Raw genomic sequence first — 23,119 nt, 5'->3', positions numbered from 1 at the left:
CCCTGATCACTCGGCGGGTGCACAAAAAATGGCCCGGCGGGCGCCATGGTGCCCGTGGGCACCGCATTGGGAACCACTGACTCTATTGTTGGCCATGAGCAAAGGGAGACAGCTCCCGGAACTGCCTGCATAGGAATGTTTTCTCTTGCCACAACTGCAAGTTGAGCAGGGCCTGCAGGAGTAATGGACATGAGCTGTGTTCAGTTAGCAAACAAGTGGGCTGTGCCCACGAAAGCTCATGATACCATCTGCATGTCTTGTTAGTCTATAAAGTGCTGCTAGACCATTTGTTGTTTTTTTTAAGTTTCTTTTATAGTAGGTTTGTCAATATTATATTTTTTAAAAATAAAGGACAGTTTTCTTAGCATCTTAGCCCCACTCCTCCTTCCAACATTATCTGAATACCTCTGACATGACGCACACAAATAAAGAGCATGTGAAGTGAGGTGCATGCTGAGTGCACAAGACACAGACTGAGAGAACTATGCACTTTGTCCAATCAAAGCGCTCCCATATTTCAGGTGGCACACCCCACAAATTGTAGGTATGTAAGCAAAATAAAGCTATCCTACCCTGGGAGATGGTCTTTGTTACAACAATCTTACGGTCCTCTGAGATGGAGGGCTGCTTGGGTAGGCCCCTCATTAGCTAGAGTGCCCATTGTGGGTTTACAATCCAAGTTAGTGTTTCCCAAATGGTGTTCTGCAGAACCCAAGTGAAAATAAGGGTTCCACGTGAAAATTTTACTCCTCTGCCCCCTACAGCGCCTGTAGGCAGCTCACATTAGATCTGTGCTGGCAGGAGCAGGCTTCTGGAGGCATGTGTCTCTTGATGCTCCTCCCCCCACGCAGTTGCCCCACCAGGTGGTCCTTTTCTCATGCCACAGGACTGCCCGTCCCATGGGGCCTCTGGTGCTTCACAGCTGCAGCTGCCTCATGTGCAGGTGGTAGCTTGTTACAGCAGCTGCTATTGCCGGGAGGGGAGGGGTGGCTGGGTCCTAGGTGCTGAGTAGCCACTCCCAGATCTCAGCATTTTTAAACTGCCACCTGTGCCCTGGTAAGGGCTGTGTGGAACTCAGCTGGGGCTCTGCCCCCTCCCCTGCCAGCGGGAAGCCTGACCTAGTACTGCAGCTGCACTGAGATACCTGCTGCATGGGGGCCCCCGGTGAACTGAGCTCCCTTTCCCACCCCCTGCTGGGGGAACAAGAGTGTGCTGCTTGGAGGCATTCCCTGCTACAGCAGGGTGCCAAGCTAGCTAAGCATTCCCCTTTGTGCCCAGACCCCATACCCAAATCCTCCTCGCTCCTCTCCCCCACCCTGACCCCACATTTCCAGCCTGCTCCATATAGAAGACTGTTACTAGGGGTTCCGCAAAATTCTTTTGAGCTGAAAAGGATTCTGTGGCCAAATAAAATTGGGAGACACTGATCTAAGTATCCCTTTGATTTGGCCACGTCAAGACACTTGGCTGACGCCTGGGACATAAGAATGCCATTCTGGGTCACAGGGCCCGACAATTATGGCAATCTACTCGCCTGTGGCAGTAGATTTTAGCCCAGCACAGCGCTGCAGCATGGTCTGCGCATGCGCGGGGTGCCAAACCGTGCGGCTGGCAAGCAGGGCTCGACGCCGCTTGTCAAGCCCTGCTAGGTCAGATGAAAGGACCATCTAGCCCAGTATCCTGCCTGCCGCCAGCGGCCAATACCAGATGCCCCAGAGGGAGAGAACACAACAGGTAATCCTCAAATAGTCTGGTAGCACTTTATAGATTAACAAAATATGTAGATGGTATCATGAGCTTTCATAGGCAAAGCCCACTTTTTCAGATGACTGGAGTTTTGAGTTTAGGATGTCCAGACCCAAAATAAATAGGGAGAAAGGGGAAAAAATGGAAGGGGTGGGAAACAAGAAGCAGAGGGTATGTGAATATGAAAAGGAAAACCAGACAGGTGATCCCTCCTGTCACCCTTTGTGCTGGGCCACAGCGGAGGGTGTGCTTGCATTACACTGCAGTGCTCCTTTGCTCATAGCTCAGCATCCATCATGCTACACAAAACCTCCCCTGTCCTCGTGGGCGATCCCAGCTGCCAGAATCTCTTAGCCCAGGCTTGGCAATGGCTATCCAGGGGCCTCCTCCTCCCCAGGCAGCGGGGGGTTTGGGCTGGGCACTCTCAGCCCCCAGGGAGGGGCTCGTCCCCTGCAGGTGGATCAGAGGCAGACAGCTGAGGGCAGAACCTGGCTGAGCAGCAGGGGAGCTGAGCAAGAGGGCCACGTGCTCAAGGGCAGATGGGACCGGGGATGCTCCTCACTGCTCCAGGCAGTTCCATTGGGGGGGGGGGGGGCTCCCCCAACCCCAAAGGGAGAATGGGCTGTTCCACAGACACTTCTATTGAGGGTTATTAGAAGCTGTTCTCCTTCCTCCCCCTCCACCCCGCTCCATCACAGATGAACCACTACGCACTCGTTTCTACAGGATGTCCCTATGGCCTCCCCCCCCCAGGATCGATGGTCTGCTCCGGCTTGTTCCATTGGGTCGCAATAGGGATCACTGCCCCGAACCCAGTAGGGGCCTAGTTAATGGGCCGTTCCACTAGTGTCAGTTCCATATTGGGCGCTGATGTGCTCTACCCCCCGCAGGGACAGTCCGTGCCGTTGAGAGTCGCTAGAGGCCTCCCCTCCGCTCCCTTGCGAGTGGTTCGTCCGTTATGACACAGCACAAAAGCCGGAGCGGGCGGAAGGGGGCGGGAGCTCGCTCTCAACCAAACGCAGCGAAGCCGGCGCGGTGCATGTCGGGCCGCATCGCGTTGACCGATGTACGATCCGTCCAATGGGAAGGGCGAAAGAGCCCGTCGGAAGTGGCCAGCCCCAATGGCAGGTGGGGAAGTAGGCGGGGCGGTTGGGTTTCCTCAGGGGACCGGGAGCCGGAAGAGTTGTGGGGCGAGGGGTCCGAGGAAAGGCGGCAAGTAAGCGCCGGGACGCGCCATGGGGGTGGAGTCGGGCTCGAGGGGGGCAGGGTCGAGCCCCGGGGGCGGCCGTTGGGCGGGCGAGGCGCCGCCGCGCTGTGCGGCCTGGCGTGTGGCCCGCGGCCGGGCTGGGACCCCTCGCCCCAGGCGGGAATCGAGCCCCGGGCTGTGGGGCCGCCGCTCCGGGAGCGGTGTGGGGGTCTCGCGCGTGACTCAGCCGCTCGCGGGCCTGGTCGCTGCGCGCGGGGGCTCGGGCTGCGCGGAAATGGGGCGTAGAACTTGCGCCCCTGGGTGGTTGCCAGCGGCGCTGCGGGCTCGTGCGCTCGGACCGCCCCCCCCCCCCCCCGGCAGTGGGGAAACTGCCCCTCGGAGGTGAAATGATTCGCCCCAAGTCCGCTGCCGGGCCGGTGGCGGGGCGAGAAGCGAGTCCCCGTCCAGGCTTCTGCCCCCGGCTGGCTCTGCGGTGGCTACGTGTCCTTTCCAATTCGAGGGCTACGTGGGTTGGGGTGACTCCTGCCTGGCACCGTTCCAGGCTGCCTGGGGACTTGGGCAGACGTCAGGCCTGCTGGCACATGGGTCACGTGGAGTGAATTGCATAGTTAAAAAAACACCTGCGTAATCTGCATTAGGGAGGTTAAAAACCGGGTAATTGGGTAACTAACTGCTGAACATTTCAGCAGTTACATGGCTACGTGCATCTGTGGCGCAGGGGGGTAGCCACCTCCCTGGGAGCTGGCGTGTGTTAGGAGCCAACTTCTAAGCTAGCTCCAGGCCCGTGCCGGCTGGCACCCAGCACTGCTGCCTCTATCAGTGCTCCTGGAAGCCAGTGTGGCGCAGCTGTTGGCTCTCCCCTTGTGCTGTGGGCTCTGAAACAGTCCATAGCAGGGCAGGAGCCTGTGTGTAACTGTTTGTGGTAATTGATATGCCCAGGCTTCTCCGTTAACCATGTAAATGGTTATCCTACAGTGTCACTATTCTATACAAGGACAAATTAATGTTTAAGTATGCAGAGCTGTTCTACATAGGCACTGCTTTCTGAGTACACATAGCTCAAGATCACGCTCTTATTTCCCGAATGCATATGCAGTGTGTACCAGGTAGCTTGGTAGTGAATGTAGCATGACTATGGGATTCCTGTTTTTTGCTGCTCCTTCTGTTTGTTACTTTGTTATGCAACTTGAGGGCAGTCACTGAACTTCTTTGTGTATCATCGAGGACTCCTATGGAACCTCAAAGACTAACACATTTATTAGGGCATAAGTTTTTTGTGGGCTGTAGTTCACTTTGTCAGAACCATGATGTGAAAGAATCTCCCTGTTTTTGCTGAAACTGCCTAAAACCGCTACCTCTGTGTATAGTTTCTTATGTGACTGGTACAAGAATATTTTAAAGTATGTTGAAGATGTGCAATTTTTTGTTCAAATGTTAATTGCACTTAAGCTTGGTTCAAACAATGGCACCTGCTTTTCAGAAGCAAATGCAAAGCCTGTGTGACAAGGTCTTCTGAGGGTTTATCTTAGTCTAATTGTTAACGTCTCTAAATATTCTGAGTAGTTTTTTAGGCTACATCAAGCAGTACTGTGGAATAGGGATGTTTGAGATAGTATTAATGAATAGTTGTGTAACCACGCACAGTGTTATTGGTTACATGACTATTCGATAGTCCCTGAGGCAGGGCTGGTAGGTGAATCTGGTACTCATGGGGAGCTGGCTTTTAAGCTAGCTCTTCACAGGCACCAGCTCCTACCCTCCCCCCTTTACTGCCTCTGATACAGTAGGATTATCGGTTAATCATATAGTCGACTACACATTGACATAGTTACTGTGGAATACACTGCACCTATATCAGGCTGTTTTGAAAAAACACAATGTTCTAGTTATAAAAACTTTTTGCTATGATAGCTATTGTAGGTATTAGCCTTTGTGCAAATTACTAGCTGGAGTACTACTGTGATAGAGATTTTAAGAGAGATTTGAAAGAGAGGATCATTTACAGTAGTGTTCTGAAGCACACAGAATTGGTCTGGCCTGTGTCATGCTTCTCAGGATCAAAGAATGAGTTTCAGGAATAAGCCATTTTCATTTTTAATAAGTTAATGGATCAGTGACATAAGAGTAATGGAGTGGGGAACATTGGAGCCTTTTCCATATAATTGCTATGGCTTTGTTAGCACTTCAGCTCTTTGATAGTGCATTGCAAATGGTGGACAGATTTCTCTTGTGAAGTTAGTTATTGGTTCAGGTTTATGTGATCCAGAGATGTCATTATTCCCCTTTATTCGGCTTTGGTGAGGCCACATCTGGAGTATTGTGTTCAGTTCTGGGCCCCCCACTACAAAAAGGATGCGGAAGCATTGGAGAGGGTCCAGCAGAGGGCAACCAAAATGATTAGGGGTCTGGAGCATATGACCTACGAGGAGAGGCTGAGGGACTTGGGTCTGTTTAGTCTGCAGAAGTGAAGAGTGAGGGGGGACTTGATAGCAGCCTTCAACTTCCTGAAGGGAGGTTCCACAGAGGATGGAGAGAGGCTGTTCTCAGTAGTGACAGATGGCAGAACAAGGAGCAATGGTCTCAAGTTGTGGTGGGAGAGGTCCAGATTGGATATTAGGAAAAACTTTTTTACTAGGAGGGTAGTGAAGCATTGGAATGGGTTACCTAGGGAAGTAGTGGAGTCTCCATCCCTAGAGGTGTTTAAGTCTCGGCTTGACAAAGCCCTGGCTGGGTTGATTTAGATGGGATTGGTCCTGCCTAGAGCGGGGGGCTGGACTTGACGACCTTCTGAGGTCTCTTCCAGTTCTATGATTCTATGATAAGGGGATGGTTGGATGAAATAACATGATCTTGGTAACTAATTGACCATTCATTATCAGTTGGAAATAGGTCAATGGAGGGATGATAGGAGTTGCTATAGGGAACTTTCTGGGTGTCTGGCTGGTGAGTCTTGCCCACATGCTCAGGGTTTAGCTGATCGCCATATTTGGGGTCAGGAAGGAATTTTCCTCCAGGGTAGATTGGCAGAGGCCCTGGAGGTTTTTCGCCTTCCTCTGTAGCATTGGGCACAGATCACAGCTGAAGGACTCTCTGCATGTTGGGGCCTTCAAAGTATTTGAAGGCTTCCATATCTGAGACATAGGTGAGAGGATTATTCTAAGAGGGGTGGGCGAGATTCTGTGGCCTGCACTTTGCAGGGGGTCAGACTAGATGATCATAATGGTCCCTTCTGACCTTAAAGTGTCTGAGTCTGAGTCTTTGCAGCAGAGAAAAACAATTGATATAATAATATTTCTAGACCATTGTCTCTTTTCAGGATGTCTTCAGGGGCATTGTTTCCCAGCCTGGTGCCAGGCTCTCGTGGCTCATCCAGTAAATACTTGGTGGAATTTCGGGCAGGAAAGATGTCTCTGAAAGGCAGTACTGTAACTCCAGATAAACGAAAAGGCCTTGTTTATATCCAGCAAACTGATGACTCCCTCATTCACTTTTGTTGGAAGGACAGGACTTCTGGCAATGTTGAAGATGTGAGTATAACTTCACTGTTAATATTTTAATTTTGTAATGGCTCTTTTGTATCCTGTACTGTGATTCTCTGTGAAAGTCTTTAAGGAGAAACTTGTATAAGACAGGTGTTGGCTTTTCAAATAGGCTTTGGAAGTACGTATCTGGTGTAAGGGGCAGTATGGAAGAAGGCATAGAGATAGGTTTGTGTCAGGAGTAAGCAAAGAAGTATTAGAATATTTCCTAAATCTCTTGTTATAATGTCTCTCTTTTCCAGGACTTGATTATTTTCCCTGATGACTGTGAATTTAAGAGGGTAGCTCAGTGTACTACGGGTCGTGTGTATGTGTTGAAGTTCAAGGCAGGATCAAAGCGACTTTTCTTCTGGATGCAGGTTTGTGGCAAAGTAATGATAACATGATTTGAAACAAAGGAATTCCATGTGAGAGAGATATTCAAGGAGGGGATAGATGGGAGACTGCACTTTAAAGAATTATCCAACTTCTAATCTCTAATGAAGCTGTTTAGAGGCTTAAGAATAACTCTCTCTTGCAGGAACCGAAGACTGATAAAGATGAGGAGCACTGCCGAAAAGTGAATGAGTATCTCAACAATCCACCAATGCCTGGTGCTTTAAGTGGGAGTGGAAGTGGAGGCCATGAGCTCTCAGCACTAGGAGGTACAGTCTGTTCTCTGCTTCTTTTCAGCTTGAAAATTTTTTTTTGTACACTTCACCATTTTTTAGGAACAAGTCCCTGCTGACTTTTGGAGGGTGACCTGGGGAGAAGGGTTATACTAGAAATGCAGACACACCTTTAGCAAAATAAATTGTTGCGGTCATAAGAGAGAGCAGGCTGACAAATGAGTCTGGTGGAAGAAACTCCTGTTGGTTGTATGTGTTTAAGTTTTCTGGAATACTCCCTTTTCTAAAGCTAAGCTGCACCTTTTTGAGCATCTTAAAATAGTAAACACTTGAAATGGTTTTTCTTTGAAAAATGTCAATCTGCTGCTTGAGCCAGAGTTTTATGAAAAATGTGTTGTTTTTTTGTTTTTGTTTTGTTTTTTATTTTTTTCTTTAGGTGAGGGTGGCTTGCAAAGCCTTCTTGGAAACATGAGTCATAACCAGCTCATGCAGCTGATCGGACCAACGGGCTTAGGAGGACTTGGTAAAATGCTTTCATATCTTTATGCCACAATGGTGTGTGTTTCCTCCTGGGTTAAATCTTACCTTTATACTCATTTTCTTCCACTGTTGTTAATTTTCAATGGTACTTTCTTCATGTGACAAGGAAAGTCTCTTCCTCAAAGATAACATAATAGGTAGGGAAACAAAACTGGGGGGGGGGGGGAGGGAGGAATGACCAGTAGTTCAACTTTGGCACATGTTGGTCATGTGCTGGCTTCCCCCCCACAAATCTAGTGTTCTAGGATTGAAGGGAGCAGGAAGATGGCTACTGAGCAGAAGACTACCTTCCAAGAAGGGAGTTGGAGGAGAACATTCTGCATATTTTTGAGGGCAGTGGTTGATTTGAATTTCCTAATTACCTCCTCTCCTTAAACTTGATAGTGATACATAGAGGAAACCCTCGCCATTCTTGGTAGATGAGACAGGAGATTCGTAAATATGCTGAACCACAAATTGTGAGGGTCTCCTGTATCTCACTTGGTTTTATTTAGCCATAGGGCAGCTTAAGATTATTCAAGGTGCGCATTCCCTTTAGTGATCAGTGATCATATTCCCTTAGTAACTTGCTGATCAGTGAGACAAGGTGCTTCTTTTTGTAGATGCCGATCATGCCATCTTTGTACTGGTCTTGGGGCCTTGCTAGGATTGGGAGTGGCAAACCTTGGATGGCATCTGTGTCTCATCTGGTTTGCGCACCTCTCCTTCAGAGTCTTTTCATTACTGCTCATACATGAGCTTCCCGACATGAACTACTGCAGCATAGTTCAAAAGTGACACTAGCCTTGCAGTCTGTTTTGCTCCTACTGTGAAAGTGGTATGATTAAGGAACAGTGGAGAAAATGTGCTATTGGAGAAGGCAGCATGAGCCACTATTGCTGGGGGAACACTGCAGAAAGGAGGGGACAGAAGAGCAGCGAAACAAATAGCTTGTTTCTTTCTCATTCCTATGTTTTCCCACTGTAGCTTCAGTCCATCATGAATATGCTAATGGGGCAATAGCTCTCCTCTCTAGGTCTTCAGATTGTTTGATTTCAAAAGACTGGATTACTGAATGTGGATTTTTCATGTGGGAAAGTCACAGAAATTAGACTTGGAATAAGGAGCAGCAGCAAGTGGAATATAATAAATGGAGATAGTGGCCATCACATGGCTTAAGAGACAATTCAAAAGGAGAAATCATTAAATGCATTTTTTTAAACCACCCTCTAATTCTGTGTAGCTTGTTCTTGCTGCCATTTTAGAAGCTATGACTAGGAACAGGCTGGATGATTTAGTTGTTTTTGTTTGTTTGTTTAAGTCTTGTGTACAAGATACTTACCTCATCACTATATTGGCCTTTTGCCATACATTAATTCCATGCTGTGAAGTATTTTACTGGAAGCAATGGACCATCCTACTTGATTTTGTTCTGCCTATAGAGTGTGTGAACACAGAACTGCCTGTCCAATGCTGCCACCTTGCACTAGAATTAAAACTGAAGGGGATTGAGGGGGTTTTCTGGGTGAGAGGATTTTGTTTGTATTGTACAAACCAAGGCCACTTTATCTTTTTTATATAGTTAGGAGTTGAACAGTTTATTAAGCACAAGCATCTCTTGGACAGGGATTATTCTAATAAGGGTTTAAAATTAGAAAATAAAAATACCTGTATTTCCATAAAGAATAGCTTTTTATTCCACTTCTTCTCTCCTCCTCTTCCCCCCCCTCCCCCCCATTATTTTAGCATGTGTGACTGGAGGTGCAAAAATGACCTCTCTTTACAGTGCGGGGGAGGGGGGGGGGAATGTTGCCTGGCAGTGCAGTTAAGTCAAATCTAAAGAAATGGCTTTATTTTTATAAAGGGAAAGAACATACAATAGTTTCTAAATGCCTTTTAATCGTTTATGAAAGGTGGGCTTGGTGCACTGACAGGACCTGGCCTGGCTAGCTTACTAGGAAGTGGGGGACCTCCAACCAACAGCTCATCATCAAGGTAAATGATACTTCTATTTGTGTAGTTCTTCTGATTGTTTCACTGAACTGTGGAGAACTGGGGACTAGTGAATAAAACTATGGGAAATAAGATTTCTTGCTTCTTAAAATAGCCCCTCTGTGAGCACACATGCCCAAAGTTGGTAGGAAACTGATAATTAAAGTGCTAAGTGCTTCTCCAATTAATTATATGAATTATACTTGTAGTTCTCGCAGCCAGTCAGCTGCCGTAACCCCATCATCCACTACTTCCTCTACACGTGTAACACCAGCTCCATCCGCTCCTGCGGCTGCAACTGCAGCCAGTCCCAGCCCTGCACCAAGTTCGGGCAACGGAACCAGCACAGCAACAAGCCCAACTCAGCCTATTCAGCTGAGTGATCTTCAGAACATTTTAGCTACTATGAATGTGCCATCTGGAGCAGCAGGACAGCAAGGTAACAGCGCACTGACCAGACAGCTGTTGGATGCCATATGTGCCTTTAAAGCTGTTTTATTGTCCTGTACAATTTCAGATTGGTTTGAAAACCTTTCTGATGAACTCGAACTGACTTTGGATAAATGATGAACTTGTGACTGCCCCCAGAGAATGTTACATGCCCAAAGTGGAGTGTTGCATGTCATCATTCACTAGGGATGTTAAGATGCATTTATTTGTGTAAATGTGCACCCAGGTACAAGTTTACATGCAGGGCGGGGCTTCTGCTTCTCCTCTCTCCGCATGCTGTTGCCTCCGTGAGAGACAGCAGGAGGTGGGTAAGGCAGACAGTTCAATGCGTACCAGCTATCTCCCCTGCCCCCCATATGCTGCTGCCCCTGGGATCCCTGTGTGTACCTGCTCCCTTGTCTCCCCCCTCCCCCCGCTGTCTTTTTCAAGTTGGCTCTCCACACTCACTGGCTCCCACCTCCCTCCCGCTCCTCCCCCACTGCTTCTGTATCAGAGGCAGCGGAGAGGAGGGGGCTGTGTGTAACCAAGAGGGTTAGCTCATCAGTTAACTATGTTCTCGACTAAACGTTCACATCCCTAGTGGCTGAAGTGAATACTAGTGGCTCTAGTTAAAGTAAACCACTGTGCTTTTTTTCTATCCTAGTTGACTTGGCCAGTGTTCTGACTCCTGAGATCATGGCTCCCATTTTGGCAAATGCTGAAGTTCAAGAACGGTTGCTGCCTTATCTTCCATCTGGGGAATCGCTGCCGCAGACAGCAGAAGAGATTCAGAACACTCTGACATCTCCCCAGTTCCAACAGGTAGATGCCACAATGACACATTCTTCTGTTGACCTAGTGCTATCTATGCTCGGGGTTAGGTCAGCGTAACTGTGCTACTCAAGGCTGTGAATCTTTCACACACACGAGTTGACCTATCTTTTCAGTGTAGACTGGGCATACTTCAGTTTCCTGGGCTTCATGTAGCTAACAAGCAGTTGAGCATCTGTTAGTTTTTATGCAAGTGTTAGGATCAAATTCTCCGCACCCCCCCTTCCCCCAATATTTTCTGCATAAAATAGTTACACAAGTCTCAAGTGTATTTGTCTGTGTGCTTTTTCCCTATTGGATGCTCATAAATACCAAGAGCTTGCTTTTCCATGCCAGTGACTTAATCCCACAAAGTCTAAAGACACTCTGATCCTTGGTCTGGGGTTCCCCCATCTCTTTGTAATGAAAATTTTCAAACAGAGTTTATGACCACAATCTCAGAACATCCTTAGATGGGTGGGCTGGTAGCTTTAAGGAGATTGTCTAACATGTCCAGTAATTTGAAGTTTAAATTGGTAGGAAAGAGATTTGCTTATTGCAGTCTTCCTCTTTGAGCATGCCCAAAAACAAAAGTTGCAGCAATTTAACAAATCAGTTTTTTGCTACAAGCCCTTGTGTGGATACACTTTTAATATAATTTTAAACCTGATTTAGAGCACTGTTCAAATTTGATTTGAAAGTCAGTATCCCCATTCTGTGCTTTAGCTAAATTGGTTTAAATTAATACCCTGTGGCTACGTCTACACTGGCAGCTTCTTGCGCAAGAACAGCTGTTCTTCCGGCAAGTTTTTGTGCGTGTCTCCACTGCACGTGCGTTTTTGCGCAAGTAAATTTACAGTACAGCGTCGGACAACAGGGCTTGTTCCGGAAGAGTTATTCCTCTCCCTACACAGAATAAATCCTCTTGCGCAAGAGGGCAGTGTAGACCAGCAACATGAATTTCTTGTGCAAGAAACCCCTATGGCTAAATGGCCATCAGAGCTTTCTTGCACAAGAGAGCATCCACTCTGCCATAGATGCCCTTAGTCCACTTAGCTAGGGCTGTAGAGCCCATGCATTCTCTGAGAGCCAGCTGGCTTTTAGCTCAAGTTGTAGAGGCTCATGGACTAAGTTCTAGAGGTTCCACGTTCAGTTCCAATCCTTGGTGTTGCATCAGCGCATTTGTATTATATCATTTCTATGTCAAAACCAAGGTGAAGAGTAATATATTCAAATACTGCAGAAACAAAATGCAAGTTTTATTTGGTATTGCCTCTAATTCACAGGCATTGAGCATGTTCAGTGCTGCGTTAGCTTCTGGACAACTTGGTCCACTAATGAGTCAGTTTGGCTTACCAGCTGAGGCAGTAGATGCAGCAAATAAAGGTGGTAAGTGTTTTTATATTTTCTATTGAAAGAGCATGGATTTACAGCATTGTTGCCCTGTAGTTAATGACAGACCATATTCAATCATGGGAATAGATGCTGGGAAAGATTTTTAAAAAGCCACTCAAATGCCTAAAATATTTAGTTTTTGGGCTTTTCTGAAAACTTAACTAGTAAATGAAATTACTAGACTCCACTTTGTGACACACAGTCTAAACATTTAAGTGTGTGTATTCAGTCTCTTGAGGTGATGGGTAAGTTGCTTTGAGGCTGCTTTTTTGACTGAAATGCTAAAGTCGCTTTTCTGGAGCGCTCTCTAAAGTATGTGCAATGCCCAAATGCAGCAGAGCTTGCATCCTATGTCTACACTGCTGGTTTTGCTGGCAGTGAGTATGCAAATGAGGTGCTGATTAGCATATCACCATGCCAACAAAAAGGTAGTGTGGACGTTTTCTTTTTGCACAAACCCCCTTTTCCTGCCAGCTCAGTAAACCTCCTTTTTTGGGGCATAAAGATCTGGTGGGAAAAGGTGGTTTTGGGCAAAATAAGGTCCATACTACCCCTCCCCTTGCAAAAATGGTGTGCATAAATTATGCAAACGAGGCAGTGATATGCTATTTGCATACTCATTGCTGGCAAACAGCTGGGACAGGAACTAGACATAGATTTCGTGTTGCAGTCACTCAGCTGCTGTTTTTCATAATGGAATAGTTACTTAATTTATCGCAGCAGTGTGATCAATTAACCAAAGACAGTGGGAGTGTCTGTTGCCAGCTCTGACAAGCCTGGAAATGTTGGGATGTCAAATCTATTAAGATGATCTGTGTGTGTAGACGTAATGTATCAAGCTCAGTAAAGTTCCATTGGTTGATTGCACTGATGTTAACCCTAAACATACAAACAAACTTTCAACAGTTTTAAACTTCAGTTAACTTATGATTATGCATCTTGTCCTTAGTGCAAAACTAATCTAATATCCATAATTTTTCAGATGTAGAAGCATTTGCCAAAGCAATGCAGAACAATGTCAAGTCAGATCAAAAGGATGGAGAATCAAAGGACAAGAAAGATGAAGAGGAAGATATGAGTTTAGATTAAGTTAAGTGCTCCCTAATGAATAGTCCTAGACATTAATTTAAGCAACTTCAGTAGGATTATTTGCTAATGTCGTATTATCCTTATGCTGAATCTACAAATAAAGGATTTTTATCTGCCAAGTCACTGAGGTTTTGGAGCATTAAGTAGTCTGTTAGCTAGTGGTTCAGCTGATATGCTTGCTGGCTTCTGGCTCTTCATCCAAAGCCAGTGCTAAATATAGCTCTTTGCTTTTAAGTAAAGTTTTGAATATGGCTTTAGGAGGGAAATCTTCAAAGACACACTGTGATGCCCACTTATATCTTGCACATATTCCCTGGTATGTTTAAAAAAAAAAAAGTGGACTCATGGCTACTGCAAGAATGGTCAATATTACAGCAGCTGCCAGGAGTCACAACTTTCAAAGGCCAGAAGAGAAGATGCTCATTATTTAGTCCCAGTGTTTCCCAATTGTATTTTGCCCCGGAACCCTTTTAAACTCGAAATAATTTTGCAGACCCCCTAATAACAGTCTATTATATAGAGCTGAAAAAGTAGGCCACAAATAAGGATAATAAACAAGGTCATGAGATTCAACCTTTAGTTCATTTGCACATTTAAAAGCAAAATCACAAATATTAAATCATAATTATAAAATGTTGTAGTGGAATTTTCTCGCGGAACCCTTATTTTCACTTTGCAAAACACTGGACTAGATCGGTGTTTCCCAAATGATCTGTACTGCATAGGCCAAAGAACTTCCCCAAAAAAGATCGGTAAGACTTTTGGGGGACGGGAACAGAGGGATGAAGATCGAATCTTGATTAAAAAGTGGGAGATGGAGAATCATCATGACTTGGAATCGCCCTCTCTGGAGATATTTAAAAACAGGTTAGATAGACATCTGTCAGGGATGGTGTAGACGGAGCTTGGTCCTGCCTTGAGGGCGGGGGGCTGGACTCGATGACCTCTCGAGGTCCCTTCCAGTCCTATTATTCTATGATTCTGGTAAAACTATTGTTCAATTCATCAACCTGAATTTGTTGAGAATAGATTGAACTGCTAATCATGTTACACCTTTCTCTGCTGGACTGAAGAGCCCATTACTAAGTAGTTGCTTCCTGCAGAAGTATTTAGACTAATCAAATCAACCCTTAATCTTTGCTTAATTAAGATAAATAGGTGTTGCTGTTTCAGCCTATTTCTATAGGGCAACTATTAATCCTTAAATTGAGGAGTTCTGAGAAGAGCTAGGATTATTTTACATCTTTCAAGCATAAGCACCAGACCTGGACACTATTTCAATAGTAACTGCACCACTGCCAAATGTAACGGTAACATAACCTCTCCTGTACTCGAGATTCCTGTTTATACATCCCAGGAACACAATAGCTCCTCTTATGGCCACCACATTACATAGGGAGTCTGTTTATCCACTGTGCCTTCCCCTCCCCCCACACCTGTTTCTCAGGAGTATCTCCTGCACTGCATAAGCATGGCTACCTACTTTGATTCCAGATGCAAATGTTTGTACTCAGTTAATTACCAAGCAATCCAGTGGCTCTGAATCAGTGACTTGTTCTCATTTGCCACTCCTGGAATTTTTGTATAAACGGAACGATTGCGTTCTTCTTGATCATGGATAAAGAAGTTAAATAGGAGGGACAATAACTAATCCCTGCATGACTCCTGTTTGATTCCCTTTCAGACAATTTTAATGCCACCGTAATTTTATATTCTAGTTATTACAATGCCCCCCCCCCCCCCCCCGGGAGACACGGAGCAAAGCCGTGGAGGATGCAGGCGGGACCACCTCTCCCTGGTCTGCTGGGGGGGTGGGCATAGCTAGTGCGTGCCCCCCCCCCGCCCCCCCCAGCAGGCCAGGCTTTTCTCGCTGGTGATGCCTGGAGTAGAGCAGCTGGGGCGCTGCCGGCTTGGTCCTACAGCACTGCTCCTCGGTGCTACTGGACCAACCCAGCAGCACCCCAGCTGCTCTGCCCCAGGCGTCCCCAAGTCAGCTGCTGCTGAAACTGACCAGTGGCTGACTACAGGAAGCCCAGGGCAGAGTTGCTCTGCCTCAGGCTTCCTGTAGTCAGCAGCTAGTCAGTTTTAGCAGCGGCTGAATCTGGACGCCAGTTCCGACTTACAGTCCCTAAGTTGAATTTGTATGTAGGTTTGTTCTTATCTGGTATGTAACCCAGGGACTGCCTGTACTTTTAATTTATTAGATGACTGTTTCCATCACTGGAGACTGTACAGTGAGAACACTTTAATTCTGTGTGTGTCCTATCAGCTTTAGCTTTCCGGACACACATGCTTTAGCAAGTACAGGTAAGTAACCTCTTAGAAAACTGTATGCACGGTCCAAGCTGGAGACTGCTAGCATAAATCACTTCCTTCTACATTAATGCGACTCTGGATTTATTCTCCAAGGGTGTGTGTGTATGCTGCACCATAGGTCAAAGACAGATATGCAATTTGCATAGGTCAAATTCCATAGCTTATTTCTAGCTTATTTTGTAATTCAAAATAACTTGCTCTTCCAAAATGTTCCTTGTGGAATGAGGTTCACAGGAACGTTGGACTAGCCAGCCCATTATATTTTGAGATAGGGGGCTTGCTGTTAAGATTCCGGATAGGTATTTCAAGATGTAGTCCTAATGTATAAACCCTGTCCCTTCCCTTCCAAGGAAAAGAATCCAGCTGCTACATAAATGCCATCCTGGCTTTTCAGACAGAATAGATAACATAAAATTTTATTTGACTCAAAATTATGTACCAGTGATTTACAAAGACCATCTTTAATACTACAATTTAAAAATGGGTCAATTATTTGTGGAAAGATAAAAACAAGACATGTTAAAAGCCCATTTTACAATATTTACCCCATTGTAAAAATCATATTGATAAGTTATAAATCCATTTTAGAAGCAAGATTTTTCTGTCCATGTGACTAGCTATATACACACAAATATGACATGTAGGTGAACTATAGGTGCCTTGGGGAGAAATGGGTTTATTTTTAAATGAAAGCTGCACTACAATGGGAGTAAGAAATAAAGCTACCATTTGTGAAAAGTAAAGTCTTTGAGAAGGCACAGTGACAGACACCTTTGTTTCTTAAATAAACACATCTCCAGCTGTTTGTTACATGCCCAGTTGAATGAAGAAGCAATGTAGTTCAGGAAGAGATGCAAGAGTGGGCAAGGTTGAGAGTTTCTAGGCATCATATCCATGGTGTCCCTTCCCCCAAAAATAGAAGATTCTCAAATCTGCCTTTTGGCTTGCTTTAATGTGTGTTAGGTATTTCCTCCTGAAATCCCTTCCCACTTCATCTATTGCAGCCTACTAAAGCAGCAATAGTTTGCCTTAAAGGTTGTGCTGTCTCACCCTCAACTGAAATGCTTAAGTCCCTAGTGACCCAAGAGTGTGTGCTTTGCAGGAACATAAGCAAGCACTCAAAGGAAAAAAAAAATCCCAGTTAACCTTTCTGTAACAGTTGTTTGGCCTGGCCTCTATCCCTTTCTGAGCTATCGTTGAGTCATTTCAGCAGCATCTTTACCTCATTCTACCAGGCAAGGTGAACCAAATTTGGTTAAGGGATATTCAAAGTGGTTCAGAATAAAACATCTTCATGTTTACTTGGCTCCATTCCATCCTAAGTGCATGCTTACCTTGTTCCCAAGGGATTTTTCCCTCAGTGGCATTTGCTTCTTTGGGCTGGCTACTGCTGACAGAGGGCTAGAAGGCAGGGTATGGAATGGGCATGAGCAACATATCTTGAGTGATGTGTGTGTCATATTTTTAGATTGACTTAACTCTGGAAGCGGTTACATTTTCTTGGCTAATCCATATCATCCAGGCAACAGAGCTTATTTAAGTCAGAACCACCAGCTAGCATAGTGCGACCGTAAACCACACAGGCTATGTCTACACTGGTGCAATCTTGTGCCAGAAGTATGCAAATGAGGCTAAGCAGGGAATATTGCCAAGCCTCATTTGCATATCTAATGAGCCACCATTTTTGCAGGAGGGGCAGTGTAAACAGCTCCTGGCACAAGAGCCTCTGTAGTTTGCCACAGATTGGGCCAGGCTGTTGAAACAACAGTTGATGGCTTTCTGTCACCTAAGCTCAGAAAAGTGCCCCCTTGTGTGGTAGCTTTGTGCTTGCCTTGCTAGCTTCTGTGTGTAATTTTTGTAAGGTCAAGCTCTGCAGAATTTGATACCAGCTAGTGTTCATCCTCACTGTCTTTCCTCCCAACCCGCTGCTCTCAGCTATGCAGCCAATCTGTTCCCTTCCACACAAGCCTGCCTGTTCCTCTAAAAATGTGCAGGTACCCACTCAAGTATCATCTAAACCCTGCCCCCAAAAGTGGGGAAGCATCTCATCTCACTATTCTTCATCTTCAACAGTTAATAACAACGCTCCAGTCCATAACAGAGAAGCACCTCAAGTGTCAGGTAAAGAGGGTGGAAGTTCAGTTCAAGGTACACGTGCTGTAACTCTCCTTATAAGCAAAAGCCACCTCTTACAGGTTATTGTGTCTAAAGCCTTCTCTATATTACCATAACCTATTGGCTTAATGGTAGAAATGTAGCCGGGTTAGTCTGGTGTAGCTGAAACATGTAGCACTTTAAGTTATGTTGGCTTAAGTTATGCAACTTCAGCCGCATGGACAACATGGCTGAATTCAACACACTCATGTCCACCCACTGCATCGGACAGCCGATGCTCTCCCATCAACTCCACCTACTCTTCGCATTTTGGTCAAGTATGGAGTTGGCAGGAGAGCACTTGGCAGTTGATTCATTGTGTCTATATAAGACAATAAATCGACCCCTGCTGATTGGATTATTGCCCACAGGTTCAGTGAGTGCCCAACCACTTACACAGTAAGGATGGGGGTGTAGGGAGAGCTATGTCCTTGGGGGGGCACCAATAAATCAATTTAAGAGAAAAAGATGTTAAGAGACTAGAGCAGCAGGCTCAGCCCCTCTTTGGGTTTGGAGCCTCTTGGCTGCACTGCAGCTGCAGGAGCACACATATGTGGTAGCTTTAATCAAGGCTACAAGAGACAGTTGGCTCAGTGTCCACCTGACAGGTAGTGCAGCTTTTCATAGTTCAGGTTTTACATGAACGTAAACTATTTAAATCACAGGGCAGCCTGTAAGGCCAACCGAGCCCCCGACAGTCCCAGCTTGCGTCAGGTCAACGCGGTTCTGGTTTATCATGAGATTCCTTATGCAGCCAACGTAACCGGGGAGATGAGTCATCAGGGATGGCAAAGCAGCCCCCAGCATAGCGGTTCCTACAGAGAGAGAGAGAGACAAAGGGTGCTGGTTAGCAAGAGCAGGGAGAGGCTCTAGGCTCAGACAGTGGCAAGTGGGTGGTGCTTCTGACAAGATGCCAAGGCACCTGGTTCTGCTCTCTCATGGGGAGGAATTATGTCTTCTTCAGAGTGTGGGGGGCACAGAGACTTGGTCTTTATGATCAGCTCTGCCAAGCTGCAGTGCAAAGCAGAAAGGGAGGAGCTGAAGGGCACAGGCCCATTTTGGCCTCCGAACAAACCTTGGCCAGCAAAAGGACTTATTCTGCCTTGCTGCAGAGTTACTGTGAGTACAATATCTGGGCCCAGACTCCCACCTGCTGAGGTGAGTGGCATCTCCCTGCCTCCACCTAGGTGTCCTGAAGATAGAATCTATTTAGGGGATGTGCTGAATCACTATATGTCCGTGGCACCCGAGTGCTGCTGGGGTAGACCTGCACAGCCTAACTGGCTGCTTTTGGGGCCAATTAACCACAGCTGTCGAGAGAGGCGGTTCCCCAGACTCCAGCAGAAAGTCCCCTCCCAGGAAGTTCTGAGCAATAAGGGCTGTGTTTGACTGTAGCCAGACCAGCTGGGAGGGTGGGGGGAGAGGAGAAGAGGCATGCAGGGGCCCTGCTCTGATCCTGAGGCTGTCTAGAGCTTTATGGGTAGCAATCTCTGGCCCATGCCCACCCTGCAAAATACCACCAGGGAAGAGGGGGACTCCAAATACACCCCTGCAGCCTGACAGGTGGGGACGGAGCAGCTAGACACAATCACCTCTTCCCACGCTGAGCTCTAGTAGCTCTGGAGGCCAAGCACTCTATGAGGACCAGCCATGTTTTTGGGAGCTCATTTGTGTTTGTCCATCAGGCAAAATGTATCGCAGGGAGGGGCAGCCCAGCCCCGTGGCGATGGCAGGAACACAGCGCATGCCCCTGGGTACAGAGAAATTCTGGGACCAAGATCCGACAGCAGGAGCTCTCCTGGCATGGACTCACCTGGCACGCCTCCCAGATGGAGCGTCTCTTTGGTGTCTGCTGAATGAGTCTGGCTGGGCACCACCGTGGAGTTTCTATCTCTGTCCACAACCAACTGGATCATGTTTTTATCTTTGATGACTGAGAAAAAAACCCAAAGTCAGTGCCAGTTACCCCAGATCAGAGCTGGCTCCAAGACAGCAGCTTTGAAATGCATTTCTGTTCCGCCATGGAATGAAACCAAAACCTATCAAACGATTTGGCGACACAGAATTGTACCCAAAGCAGCATTCCCTGTATGCTGAGCACTTGGGCGGGCATCCAGGAGCGATTCGAATGCCACCCAGCCAATTAGCAGAGCACCCTCAGCTGCCAGCAAGTGTTTCTACTGGTGGTGCACATCTGCACACAGCAAAATTTATTCTGCACGCAGATGGGAAAAAATTAGAGGGAACATTGGCCAAAAGATGTGGTTTTGGCTCACACGGGACAGGTTTTTGATTCAGGAGCCCCTCCCACATGGACCTCAGGAATCTTCCCATCAAAAATATCACTGAAATCAACACGCAAAACACATCTGTTCCAGCCAAGCTGCATATTTCAACCACAAAAAAAGCTCCAACCGGCTCTCTTAACTACAGCCACAGAGGCGGTGAGACTGACCGGAAGGCACAGCCGAGAGCAAGGCTGCCCCTACCCGGTGTGCGCACCTCCTGCAGGACACGGGGTGGGTCAGAGCGAGTGGCCTGTCTCCATGAGTCGCAGCTCCAGAGCAGTGCTGGGACTCGAGACGCGTGGCATAAATCTCCCACTCTGGGGTGCTGCCAGGCAGAAGGGTGGCAACGAGCAGAGCTTCTCCAGGAGTGTTCTGAGTGTGACCGCAGGACCAACATGGCTGTGGGAGAGGAAGCTGGGCTGTGTGTGTGTGTGTGGGGGGGGGGGGGGGGGGGGGGGACGACGACACGGGACCTCACTCCCCAGCTACCGAGACAGAGATGGGGCCAGATTTTCCAAGGTGCACAGCTCCTTGTACCTCCCTCCAACACACGCCAAACTCCTCTGAATACTCAGTGCAGTGCTAAAGAGGAGCAGTAATAGAAATGTAGCTGTGTTAGTCTGGTGTAGCTGAAGCAAAATGCAGGACTATGTAGCACTTTAAAGACTAACAAGATGGTTTATTAGATGATGAGCTTTCGTGGGCCAGACCCACTTCCTCAGATCAAAAAAAATTTTTGATCTGAGGAAGTGGGTCTGGCCTACGAAAGCTCATCATCTAATAAACCATCTTGTTAGTCTTTAAAGTGCTACATAGTCCTGCATTTTGCTTCAAAGAGGAGCAGAGCTCCCTGGAAATCTGGCCCCAGATCTGAGCCTCTCTGAATGCTGTCATGAGACCCTCTGGCTGTGGTTTTCAGACACTCAGTTCACATGCCAACTGTTCTCTACCAGCAGAGAAGGTTTATAGTGCTAACTGCTAAGGCAGGCAGCGTAGCTAGTGGTTACAGCAGGGAGCTGGGAGTCCGGACACCTGGTTGTGCTCTATTCAAGTCTGTTGTTATGTGTTCTGTGCCACGCAATGCGCTGAACTCCCTGTGACTCACTCTTTCCCCATCTGTTAAACAGAAACAATAATAGCAAATAATGAATCCCTCCCTCCCAGTGGCAGCCGGAATTAATGTTTGCGCCGTGCTTTGAGATCCTCACACAAAGGGCACGAGTGAAGCAGAACGGGTTGTCAGAGGCCTAAAAAAAGCCCCTGGTTTCCTGAGAGAGGGAGCAGCCAAGCCTCCTGAGCACTGAGCTCCTCCCAGCTGCACAAGCGGCCTTGAGCACAGCACCCCTGCAGGAGGGAAATCCCAGACTCCTGCGGCCCCCTGGCGTGACGGAAAATCCTCCCAACAGCCGTCCATGGCGGATTACTAAGTCGCCATCTCACCTGCGAGGCGGTGCCATTGGCCATCGCAGAGTGACGGGTGGGCCACCGACGTGGAGAGCTCCCCAGCCCCGCTGTTCGCTTTCACTGTGACCTAGTGAAACCACAGAACTGAGGTTAGGCTGGTTGGAGTGCCAGGGTGGGGGCAGGGCCCATCCCCACGATGTCTGAGCATCCTCCAGCAAGGCATTAGGTGATGTGACTAGAACAGGGTGGGGAGCCCGTGGGACGATCCAGCCCCCGGCTTACTTGGATCCAGCCTGCCGCGAGGCTCGGGCCTTCCGCACACAGCAGGCTGGGCCAGTGCGCGTGCTCCAGCCCCATGGCAAGTCTCGGAGCCTCAGCACCCCCTGCCCCACGGGGCTGGTACACGAGCAACAGCTGGCCCTGCTGCAGGGGGAACCCCAAGTCCGAGTGCCCCCCCCGCGTGGTGGAGCGCAAGCGCTGTCTCGTCCCCAGTCCCGAGCTTTGCACATCCCCCGCCCCCAGCTGCCCTATCAGTGGCGTGGGCTGTCTCACTGCACGGACTTGTAGGGGGATGTGTTCGCGGAGCACGGCTGGCAGGGATGTTCGTGCCAGCTGCGTATATTCTGCTGCGGGAGCTGGGGAGCAGCTCGTGCTCCTGTTGCTGACGGGCAGTGCCCTGGGGCAGAGCTGAGCTTGTGTGGCCAGCTGGAGCTCTGCAATTCCTCTCCCCCCCACCCCTGTTCAGGTGTCTGTCTACTGTTGAACTCAGGGCGGGGGCGGGAGGGGGGGGTTGCCAACACTGCAAACTGAGCACTTGAATTGTAATCCAACTTGGGGCACTTTTCTTCTCACTTATCAGCTGACAGCTAGGTCGGCGAGGTGGGTTTGTTTTGTTCTTGCGTCTCACTTGCCTTGTGTGTGACCCCAACGGTAAGAGGTCCCTGGCCCGACTAGAATGTCTCCCCTCTGGCTCCCACGCCCTGGGGTGAACGCCACTGGTGGGTTTTATTCCTCGCCCTAGCGGAGGATCCTTCCAGGGACAAACTTTCCCCAAGGCCCAGGTGAGCCACCGGAGCCCTGGTGGGTTGGAAGAGCAGCAAGAGATTTGCTCCAGCAGCTTCACAGGCCTGGGGGCAGCAGGGACGAAGGAGTCAAACCCTCAGCTGCTAAGGCCCTGTGGTGTGACCAGGCTGCCGCGTTCTGCACGCGCTGAGGGGCCTGGCTGCTCAGGCAGGAATTCCCTCAGCTACGCCTCAGCTTGCCCTCCCACACCAAAGGCCCCGGTGACATCTGTGGCCCTTGGGAGACCAGCCCCAGCCCCACCCAGCACTCATCGCACCAGCCGCGCCCTGCTGAGGTACCTTTGTGTCGTCTGCGTGCAGAGTGAGGTAGTGCTGCCTCTGCCTGCCCACGTGGAGAATCAGGCCAGAGGTGCTCCAGGGACGGACCTCCAGCCTCAGCTCCATGTCCTGCCCCATCGCAACAGAGTCGGCTGGAAAGGAAGCAGGAGCCTTCAGGAAAGGGGAGTGCCCAGGGCGGTGCTGGAATGGGAGGCGGCGGGCGTCTCCCATGGCAAAGGGTCCGGCTGCATGGGAAAGTGCCTGCCCAGGCCATGCCATGGGG

At 48.1% G+C, this 23,119-nt stretch overlaps 2 protein-coding genes across 6 annotated transcripts in view; one reads left to right on the top strand and one right to left on the bottom strand.

Moving 5' to 3' along the window:
* Positions 1 to 2,770: 2,770 nt before the first annotated feature.
* ADRM1 (ADRM1 26S proteasome ubiquitin receptor) lies at positions 2,771 to 13,457 on the top strand. Of its 4 annotated transcripts, none has more exons than XM_075901090.1 (10): positions 2,771 to 2,874; positions 6,270 to 6,480; positions 6,735 to 6,851; positions 7,013 to 7,136; positions 7,537 to 7,623; positions 9,533 to 9,614; positions 9,821 to 10,050; positions 10,705 to 10,862; positions 12,137 to 12,239; positions 13,228 to 13,457. In XM_075901090.1, the coding sequence occupies exons 1-10, from the start codon at positions 2,786 to 2,788 to the stop codon at positions 13,332 to 13,334; spliced, it is 1,308 nt and encodes a 435-aa protein (XP_075757205.1). In that variant the 5' UTR covers positions 2,771 to 2,785; the 3' UTR covers positions 13,335 to 13,457. The 4 variants fall into 4 exon arrangements, with proteins under 4 accessions (XP_075757205.1, XP_075757206.1, XP_006126238.3 ...); XM_075901091.1 differs by having other exon boundaries at positions 2,789 to 2,812; XM_006126176.3 differs by having other exon boundaries at positions 2,835 to 2,962; positions 6,252 to 6,480.
* A 2,593-nt stretch (positions 13,458 to 16,050) lies between these two features.
* LAMA5 (laminin subunit alpha 5) overlaps positions 16,051 to 23,119 on the bottom strand; it is a 186,506-nt gene continuing 179,437 nt past the window's right edge. For both annotated transcript variants that reach the window (XM_075901088.1, XM_075901089.1), the window contains exons 77-80: positions 22,858 to 22,988; positions 21,533 to 21,623; positions 19,618 to 19,737; positions 16,051 to 18,619 (exon numbers count right to left, since the gene is read on the bottom strand). In XM_075901088.1, the coding sequence (XP_075757203.1) occupies positions 18,459 to 18,619; positions 19,618 to 19,737; positions 21,533 to 21,623; positions 22,858 to 22,988 (503 nt within the window). In that variant the 3' untranslated portion in view covers positions 16,051 to 18,458. The remainder of the gene's footprint in view (positions 18,620 to 19,617; positions 19,738 to 21,532; positions 21,624 to 22,857; positions 22,989 to 23,119) is intronic.

The sequence above is a fragment of the Pelodiscus sinensis genome, chromosome 18 (genome assembly GCF_049634645.1).
Source record: "Pelodiscus sinensis isolate JC-2024 chromosome 18, ASM4963464v1, whole genome shotgun sequence".
Taxonomy (NCBI): Eukaryota; Metazoa; Chordata; order Testudines; family Trionychidae; genus Pelodiscus; species Pelodiscus sinensis.
This window is presented reverse-complemented; position numbering and strand designations above follow the sequence as displayed.

What these genes read in the sequence shown, in the direction of transcription:
- ADRM1 (XM_006126176.3), top strand. Translation starts at nt 2,868, where the DNA reads ATGGCAGGTGGGGAAGTAGGCGGGGCGGTTGGGTTTCCTCAGGGGACC. An exon ending in CTTCTGGCAATGTTGAAGAT is followed by an intron (nt 6,481 to 6,734) that starts GTGAGTATAACT and finishes TCTCTTTTCCAG; the next exon opens with GACTTGATTATTTTCCCTGA. An exon ending in CATCTCCCCAGTTCCAACAG is followed by an intron (nt 10,863 to 12,136) that starts GTAGATGCCACA and finishes TCTAATTCACAG; the next exon opens with GCATTGAGCATGTTCAGTGC.